The 10190-nt window shown below is 30.3% G+C and overlaps 3 protein-coding genes across 3 annotated transcripts; all 3 read left to right on the forward strand.

The window, feature by feature from the left end:
* The first annotated feature begins 465 nt into the window (after positions 1-465).
* LOC126843820 (uncharacterized) lies at positions 466-2089 on the forward strand. The gene is made up of 5 exons (XM_050581625.1): positions 466-677; positions 928-1023; positions 1087-1377; positions 1499-1672; positions 1740-2089. The coding sequence occupies exons 1-5, from the start codon at positions 576-578 to the stop codon at positions 2076-2078; spliced, it is 1002 nt and encodes a 333-aa protein (XP_050437582.1). The 5' UTR covers positions 466-575; the 3' UTR covers positions 2079-2089.
* Positions 2090-3834: 1745 nt separating this feature from the next.
* Positions 3835-5548, forward strand: LOC126843134 (uncharacterized). Its single transcript, XM_050580486.1, has 5 exons — positions 3835-3937; positions 4318-4413; positions 4476-4766; positions 4987-5160; positions 5228-5548. Exons 1-5 carry the CDS (start codon positions 3863-3865, stop codon positions 5546-5548), a joined length of 957 nt encoding a protein of 318 aa, XP_050436443.1. The 5' UTR covers positions 3835-3862.
* Positions 5549-6185: 637 nt separating this feature from the next.
* On the forward strand, positions 6186-9278 carry LOC126843135 (uncharacterized). The gene is made up of 5 exons (XM_050580487.1): positions 6186-6278; positions 8154-8252; positions 8315-8596; positions 8699-8872; positions 8940-9278. Exons 3-5 carry the CDS (start codon positions 8456-8458, stop codon positions 9276-9278), a joined length of 654 nt encoding a protein of 217 aa, XP_050436444.1. The 5' UTR covers positions 6186-6278; positions 8154-8252; positions 8315-8455.
* The last annotated feature ends 912 nt before the right edge of the window (positions 9279-10190 follow it).

Consider the following 10190-nt stretch of genomic DNA (forward strand, 5'->3'; position numbering starts at 1 on the left):
TTTTTTGGGTCACAAAATCAAATTTAAACGTTACACTTGGTTTGCCTTGCATACGTAGAATAAACCAAAACTTAAATCTCTTTGCATAATTGAAATTGTAAAATGTATTATTATTATTATTATTATTATTGCAATACATCCGAATTTTACAATAATTTAAGTGTTAAACGTGGGAGTTCAATACACACCTAACCTGATTTAACCTAAATTGCGTTTGCCACCATTTTGTACAGCAAGAAATGTCCTAGGCTTGTAAAGGACAAATTCTCGGTTGCTACTAAAATATAATGTGCCAAAAGTAGATTTTAAAATAAATGAGGTGAATATAAGTAGTAATGTTAAAAAGTATGGTTTTCTGAATAATGTGCTATGTAGTTTCCAATGTTTACATAAATACAAAGTGTGGTAGCGCAGTTTTTTTTTTTTTTTTAATACGTCTTTGTTTGTGCAGTAAAATACAACGTCTATTTCTTAGACAAAACGAATATTATTTCGAAACGATTTTCTAAAAAACCTGGCTAGCATTGAGCATTAGAATCATTAGGTGATTTCATTTCGTCAAAAGTCTTTAAGCGATGTTAACCTTTAACGAAACCGCACAAATGAATAGTACAAAAAATGTTATTTTATTGTTTTTTATGTATAACATTGCAGCAGTCTATTCTATGGATGCTGGGGTAATTATATTTTTTGCAACAATAACTTACGATTAGTTCTAAATCATTATAATTATTTTTTATATTATTAGAGTTCAGTAATTTTTAAATATTAGTTAATAGTTTAACTATTTAACTAACCGGTTACTATTTGCGAAATCAATGCAATGTGATTTTATTGAAAAAATGTTAATATTTATTTTAAAAAAATGTGCTCATACAAAAATATTATCATTGTTTTTCAAATGAATTAACTTATCAATGTCCAAAGGATATAAATGAACTTAAAAAATGGACACAGACCCTCAAATCAGCAAGAATATTGAATTCGAGTCTATTGGTACCAATACCTCCCGAATCCTATAAGGTAATTTTTGTATAAATCGCAATAATCAAAAATATAAACATTAACCGTTGTTTTAATTTAAAGATTTATATAAAGGAATTATTGGAAGTTAGTAACCCGAAATTGTCAGATGAAATTACGAATCACCTTGTTAAACACGCCAATGAAAGTAACTGGCCTAATGGTATATCGACGAAGGAATTACGAGACATTAATAAGGAACATATGGACAAGTATAAGTGTAGACTTAGTCCGCGAAAAATACAATCAAGACAGTTAGTAATCGTGTTGGCATCAGAAAATGAAAAGCTGATACCTGAAGATATGACTGCTGTTCCAGCATTTATCATGGTGTTCGAGTTTGGAGGATTAATTGTACGAAGTTTTTATGTTACAATGACTAAAAAGTGTATTATATATATATATAAGTTGTTCTATAAGTAGTACTTGCTTAGTATTTGTTTTTCAAAATTAATTAGCCTATCACTATTTTTAGGCCGTCCAAGAAACATATTCACCGGCATTAGACGGGTTGGAAATAGATACATCGGGAACAGATGTGTCTCAAATGACAGATCTGTCAGATCTGGCGAAGACCCTGAAACCAGCAACAGTTGTGTTTTGGGGTGGAGTGCGATCTCCGCTGTACGGGCCTCTTGTTGAATATCAAGTAATTTTCGCTTAAATTGTATTAATCAAAACAATGAAAACTAAACCGTTGTTTTCATATTTTAAAGAATTCCGTACGGGGTGGATTGGTTAATTGGCCACCTGAATTTGTGGATGAACTTGTTAAAAAATTGGATGAAAAAAGCTGGCCTCCTGGACTCGCGGACGGGCTAACAAGGAAAGATAATCAGATTTATTTGGACAAATTAAACTGTAGACGTCTTCCGTTTGTAAGATATTATCAGTATGAAGAAGCAGTAATCGTGTTCGCTTCTGATAATCCAACGATGTCTGAAGAATTTATTGATAAGAAAGCATTTGTAATGTTTTTCTCTAAAGGATCTACAGTAGATAAAGAAGTTATTGTAATACCTCGCCCTTCTACTGCCAGCTTTCATATAATATAATATGTAATCAATTGTCTCTACTTTTTCAATTTTTACGAATAATGTTATCTCAGAAAATAAACAGACTGGAAAGTAATCATCCATTTTAAAAAGTTTAATTTAAAAAAACAAAAGTTTTATTTTAATTTTTGCATTGTTATGGACATAACACCTACAGTCACTTAAAAGTGTCTGGATGATGATACTATACTAGTGCTGCCAACACATTTATTTTAGAAGTTGTATTAACAATTGAGTAGCGCAATGTTTATAAAAAAAATTAAAACAAATGCTATTGATATTTGATTAACTCGTAACAATGCCGAATGTTAGTCAGAGTCACTAAACAATGGACCGTGGCTTCTTATTTCCCTTATACTGGTAACACTGACGTCCGACCATAAGTTTCGAACCACTAATCTGTTCAGGCGTGTGACGTCACGAAGCGTCAAGATGAACTGGAAGAGGTATGGTAAGGGTAACTTATTTCAATAGAAAAAAAAAATGAAATATATAATAACAATGTTTAAAACTAGTTAGCTTAAAAAACTAGCTTAAAAAAAAATAGCTTAGCATGTATATCTAAATATAATATACAGGGGTTCCAAAATCACTACTCCCTAAATCCTTTTACCGAAGAGAGAAAAAATTACAATGACCTTAAATATCATTGTATGATAAAAACCCAAAATTATTCACAAAATCGATAACAAGTCAGGTGGCCATGAAATTCTAAACGTTTACAGTCTTTTGAACGTGTAAAAAACATTTACATAAGCGACTACTATATTTTCATTTATGTAAACGGTGCAAATGGAAACGCACATCAACAAACACACAAGTGTTTTTTTAAGGTAAAAAAATAAGTAGTGGTTCCGGTGAGGCAAGAATTCGTTAAACAACAGTTAAACAAAAAATCATAGTTTTGTTTACTTTTGAACTCACATATTAAAACACATGCGTCGATGCACGAAATCCCACAGAAAAACTCACTTTCTAACAATTCAAATAACTCATATACATGTTTGCATTGTCTTATTGTTTGTGAAGCACCCTGTATACGCAATCCGTGGGATGAGACCACTAATATTTTGAAAATGTCTTAAACAAACTCAATTTAAACCAACTTGAAATATAATGCGCCCAAAGTAGATTAGAAAAAAAAATGAGGTGAATGTAAGTAGACAAAAAATAGCTGATGGGTTTTGAAATTATTTTACAGAATGTGAATTTAAATCGGCTTTCAGTGAAATATTAAAACAAACAGGTCAATCAGTTTTTCAATCATTACATTTTTGAATTAATACAATTGCAAAATAATAAACCATAGTAAAGCAGATTTGTTTTACTTTATATTGACATGAGGGGACACGTGTATTTTTGAAACCTGTTTTTTTTGTTTTCAAATGTTAAAAAGTATGGTTTTCTGTATAGTGTGCTATGTAGTTCCCAATGTTTACATAAATAAAAAGTGTAGTACATTGTGTATAATCCTAGTAATATGCTATGATAAAACGTTGGACCAAATTTTCAGCAAAAAATTGTTTTTATCAAAATGAATACCGTATAATATCATAATAAACAAATGGCACATTTCTTTTACAAACATGCCTTAGTTTGTGCAGTAAAATACAACGACTATTTATTTGGCAAAATGAAATGGGAAAATAAATATTATTCTCAAACGATTTACTAAAACACCTGGCTAACATTGAGCATAAAAAATACTTTTGTGGTAGATTTCATTTCGACAAAAGTCTTAAGCGTTGTAAATCGTTATTGCTGCGATACCGCACAAATACAAAATGAACTATACCAAACATTTAATTTTATTGTTTTTTGTGTTTTACATTACAACAGTCAATTCTATGGATGCTGGGGTAATTATAATTTGTTCGACAATGACCTACGATCAGTTCTAAATCGTTATAATTATTTTTTATATTATTAAAGTTAAGTCATTTTTAAATATTAGTTAAAAGTATAACTATTTAACTAACCGGTTACTATTTGCGAAATCAATGCAATGTGATTTTATGGAAAAAAATGTCAACATTTTTTTTTTTAAATTGTGCTCATACAAAGATATTATCATTGTTGTAAAAATGAAAAAGCTGATGTCCTCTCTTAAAAATAAATAGATTATACTAATTTTCCTGACCTAACCGACCACCCACCAAACTAAAATAAGGGGGGGGGGCAAGTGCCCCTCTCTGACTTCCTTGGTTAGGTTAATTTATTAATGTATCATTATCCATAGGAAATAAAAAAACTTAAAAAATGGTCAGAGACCTTAAAACCAGCAAGAATTTTGGATTCGAGTCTGTTGGTAACTGTACATCCCGAATACTATAAGGTAATTTTTGCATAAATCGCTAGTCAAAAATATAAAAATTAACCGTTTTTTTTCATTTAAAGAATTCTATAAAGGCATCATTGGCAATTACTTATCCGGAAATGACACTTGAAATTAAGAATGAGCTAGTTGAACACTCCAGTGAAAGTAACTGGCCTAAAGGTATATCAACGAAGGAATTACGAGACATTAATAAGGAACATATAGACAATTATAGGTGTAGACTTATTCCGCGAAAAATACAATCAAGACAGTTAGTAATCGTGTTGGCATCAGAAAATGAAAAGCTGATACCTGAAGATATGACTGCTGTTCCAGCATTTATCATGGTTTTCGAGTTTGGAGGATTAATTGTACGAAGTTTTTATGTTATAGTGATTAAAAAGTGTATTTTGTATAAGTTATTATAACATTTCAAGGAAAAACTGTCCAGATTATATCTTCTATATGTATCTAGGTTATTAGCGTTCAAAAAACAGGCAGGTTGCCTAGTATTTTTTTTCCGTTTGCTTATTTAGTACTTACTTATATTGTAATCGTTTTTCAAATTAATTAGCCTATCATTATTTTTAGGCCGTCCAAGAAACAAATTCACCGGAATTAGACGGGTTGGAAATAGATACATCGGGAACAGATGTGTCTAAAATGACAGATCTATCAGATTTGGCAAAGACCCTGAAACCAGCAACAGTTGTGTTCTGGGGTGGAATGCTATCCCAGCTTGACGTAACTATTCTTAAGTATCAGGTAATTTTAACATAAATTGTATTAATCAAAACAATGAAAACTAAACCGTTGTTTTCATATTTTAAAGAATTCCGTACGGGGTGGATTGGTTAATTGGCCACCTGAATTTGTGGATGAACTTGTTAACAAATTGGATGAAAACAGCTGGCCCCCTGGACTCGCGAACGTGCCAAAAAGGAAAGATAATCAGATTTATTTGGACAAATTAAACTGTAGACGTCTTCCGTTTGTAAGATATTATCAGTATGAAGAAGCAGTAATCGTGTTTGCTTCTGATAATCCAACGATGTCTGAAGAATTAACTGATGAGAAAGGATATGTAGTGTTTTTCGGTAAAGGATCTACAATAGATAAAGAAGTCATTGTAATACCTCACACTACATCATAATAATGTTATTTTAGAAAATAAATAGACTTGAAATGAAATCAACCATTTTATTGCGTTATTACGAACATAACACCTACAGTCACTTAAAAGTGTCTGGAATACGATACTTAAATAGTGCTGCCAACATATTTTTTTTAGAGGTTGTATTAACAACCTCTAGTAGTGCAATTTTTATAAAAAAAAATTAAAACAAATGCAATTGATATTTGTTTAACTCGTAACAATGACTAATGTTAGGCAGAGCCACTAAACAGTGGACCGTGGCTTCACATTTCCCTTATACTGGTAACACTGACGTCCGACCATAAGTTTCGAACCCCTAATCTGTTCAGACGTGTGACGTCACGAGATGTCAAGATGATCTGGAAGAGGTATAACTTATTTCAATAGAAAAAAAAATGAAATATATAATAACAATGTTTAAAACTAGTAGCTTAAAAAAAATAGCATAGCAAGCATATCTAAATATAATATACAGGAGATTCCAAAATCACACCTCTCTAAATTTTTTTACCGAAGAGTGAGAAAAAATTACAGTGACTTTAAATATCGTTGTATGATAAAAACCCAAAATGATTTGCAACATCGCCAACAAGTCAGGTGGCCATGAAATTCTAAATGTTTACAGTCTTTTGAACGTGAAAAAAACATTTACATAAACGACTACTATATTTCCATTTATGTAAACAGTGCAAATGGACATCAACAATCACACAGGTGTTTTTCTAAGGTAAAAAAAAAAGTAGTGATATAATATGTATTCAAATTTTAAATGTCTCTACTTTTTCAATTTTAACGAATAATGATATCTTAGAAAACTGGAAAGTAAATCAACCATATTAAAAAGTTAATTTTTTTGTTATTATTATAACTTGTTTGTTATTATGGACATAACATCTACAGTCACCTAAAAGTGTCCGGAATATGTGAGACAATGAAACATTTTAACACATATTTATTTTTTATTCAATGTTTTCAGTTATTTACACATTTTTTTGTGTTGTGTTGGTGGGGTTTTACGTACTACCGGAAATATTTCAAAAGCTTTAGAAAACCGTCTTCCAGAACCGCGGTTGTGATAAAAAAATTATTCATTAGGGCGATTAACCTTAACGTTGGTTGTTTTAATAACGCCATCAATCAATTATTTAGTCACCATAAAAATATGAATAACAATATAATAATTGTCTTAATTCGACACTGCCGTTCGGTGAAATAAAAATAAACTAATACTAAATAACTGTCCTATTTTTTCGTGTAGTGATCGTACATTTTTAACGTTTTTATAAAATGTATATAAAAATACAATGTACATCGTCGGTTTTTTTTATACTTTAGTTTGACCAACCTCACTTAATTCAAACGTTGATATTTATATTAAAAAAAAACTTAATAATTAAAAGTAGACGTTAAAATGCATTAGGATAGTGTTAAAAATTGAATTTATTAAAAGAAATTTCAAAAAGCTAAGGCTCTTTTGATTGGTGTTATACATTTTAAAGTTCAATAAAATTCTGTTTTATCAAAAAAAAATAGCTGATCATGCATATTTTAATATAATATACAGGAGATTCCAAAATCACTCCTCCCTAAATTCTATTATCAAAGAGAAAAAAAATTAAAATGACCTTTAACATCATTGTATGATAAAAACCCAAAATTATTCACAAAATCGATAACAATTCATCAGCTCCGCATCGATGCTAAAATGTAATAAATCATATGAATATGTCACAAAGAATACGTTAAACCAAATTTGCAGTATAAAGGCTTCTTATTAAAATGAATACCGTATAATATCATGTTAAACAAACAGCACATTTTTGCACAAATATGCCTTTGTTTGTGCAGTGAAACACAGTATCAATTCCTTAGACAAAATAAAATAAGACAATAAATATTATTTTACAACAGTTTACTAAAAAATTTGGCTAACGTTGAGCCTATGAAAGTTTTATGTGGTAGATTACATTTCGTCAAAGTTCTTTAAGCGTTGTAAATCTTTACTGCTACGAAACCGCACAATGAATTATACAAAAAATGTAATTTTATTGTTTTTTATGTATAACATTGCAGCAGCCAATTCTATGGATGCTGGGGTAATTATATTTTTTGCAACAATAACTTATGATTAATTCTAAATTATTGTTATTATTTTTATTAGAGTTCAGTTGTTTTTAAATATTAGACAATAGTATAACAGATAAACAAATTGTATATCTACGATGAGTATAGAAGATTTCTGTACTACTGTAACTGAGAGTGATAAAATAATTTTCAAACAAACGCTTCGATCCGAATCTCTGGATAAAAAGATCAAACCAGTACAGTCTAAATTCTAAACTAAGCACAGCAGATAGCCTTTTAGTAATTATTTTCCGACTTTAGTCCTGTACTGTGCACCAAAAAACGAAATTATGAATTCATTTTGGGAGTTATAATCAATAATAGAAACTTGCATGCTTAATGTATAACCATTAAAAGTAGAATATTATATTATGGTGATATTACTGTCTCGTTACTAGCGTTACAAGAACAGGTGGCCTGTATAGTATTTATTTTTTTCGTTTGCTTACTTAATAATTACTCAGTACATTCTCCATAGGATATAAATGAACTTAAAAAATGGACAGATACCTTAACATTAGCAAGAATTTTGGATTCGAGTCTATTGGTACCAATACCTCCCGAATCCTTCCAAAAGGTAATTTTTGCATAAATCGCAATAGTCAAAATATAAAAATTAACCGTTGTTTTCATTTAAAGACTTATATAAAGGAATCATTGGAAGTTAGTAACCCGAAATTGTCAGATGAAATTACGAATCACCTTGTTAAACACGCCAATGAAAGTAACTGGCCTAATGGTATATCGACGAAGAAGTTACGAGACCGTAATAAGGAACATATGAACAAGTACAAGTGTAGACTTATTCCTGATGTAATATATTCAAGACAATTAGTAATCGTGATGGCATCAGACAATGAAACGATGATACCTGAAGATATGACTGCATTTATCATGGTGTTCGAGTTAGGAGGATTAATTGTACGAAGTTTTTATGTTACAACGATTAAAAAGTGTATTATACATAAGTAGTACTTGCTTAGTATTTGTTTTCAATATTAATTAGCCTATCACTATTTTTAGGCCGTCCAAGAAACAAATTCACCGGAATTAGACGGGTTGGAAATAGATATATCGGGAACAGATGTGTCTAAAATGACACATCTGTCAGATCTGGCAAAGACCCTGAAACCAGCAACAGTTGTGTTTTGGCATGGAGTGCGATCTCCGCTGTACGGGCCTCTTGTTGAATATCAAGTGATTTTCGCTTAAAATGTATTTATTAAAACTATGAAAATTATACCGTTGATTTCATATTTTAAAGAATTCCGTACGGAAAGGATTGGTTAATTGGCCACCTGAATTTGTGGATGAACTTGTTAAAAAATTGCATGAAAGAAGCTGGCCTCCTGGACTCGCGGACGGGCCAACAAGGGACGAAAATAAGATTTGGTTGGGCAAATTAAACTGTAGGCGACTTCCGTTTATAAGAAAGTATCAACAAGAAGAAGCAGTAATCGTGTTCGCTTCTGATAATCCAACGATGCCTGAACAATTTATTGATAAGAAAGCATTTGTAATGTTTTTCTCTAAAGGATCTACAATAGATAAAGAAGTTATTGTAATACCTCGCCCTTCTTTTGCCAGCTGTAATATATTATAATATGTATTCAATAGTATCTACTTTATCAGTTTTACGAATAATGTTATCTCAGAAAATAAATAGACTGGAAAGTAATCACCCATTTTAAAAAGTGTAATTTTAAAAAAAAAATTTATTTTAATTTGTGCATTGTTATGGACATAACACCTACAGTCACTTAAAAGTGTCTGGAATATAATACTTAACTAGTGCTGCCAACATACTTCTTTTAGAAGTTGTATTAACAATTGAGTAGCGCAATTTTTATAAAAAAATATTAAAACAAATGCTATTGATATTTGATTAACTCGCAACAATGCCTAATGTGAGCCAAAGTCAAAGTATAGTTAAATTAAATGTGAAAAATCATTACTACATAACATGTAAAGTAGCCAAAGAACTCGAATCTTCTTAAAGAATTGAAATTGAACCATCTTATGTAGTCGAAATTTTGTCTGGTTTTTTTTGGTCTAAAATAAACGAAATGGCTTTTATTTGTAAAAAAAAGTATTTTAATTAAATGTAACACTTTGAAGCTTATACGAATTAACCCGTAAATTAATTAATTGACATGGTCGACTTTTAGTAAAACCTATTTTTTCTCAAATAATGTCTTTACACAAATTTGGTAAAAAATAAATATTATAACAATTTCCAGAATATTTGTCCAATTGTTTGTAATGCATTAGCAATATTTGCGATTTTAGTGTTTATTAGCAAACGTTATACCATTTAATTTATATTTTTGTATTGACTTCTCCAATTGCTTTTGGTCAGACTTAATTGTTCTTAAATATAGCCTAAACAAAACTCCTTAAAAACAGACCCCATGCAATCCCCATGACAATAGTGTTCTGTTTTTGCCAGCTGCTAAAAAAATTGCCTATGCTTGCGCCTTTTAATCCAACGTTATTTCATGTATTTTTTAGTATT

Source organism: Adelges cooleyi, unplaced genomic scaffold (genome assembly GCF_023614345.1).
Source record: "Adelges cooleyi isolate 19-005CV unplaced genomic scaffold, UGA_ACOO_1.1 ACOO_flye_CR_arks_rails_tigmint_CR_PRNA_574, whole genome shotgun sequence".
NCBI classification, from domain to species: Eukaryota; Metazoa; Arthropoda; class Insecta; order Hemiptera; family Adelgidae; genus Adelges; species Adelges cooleyi.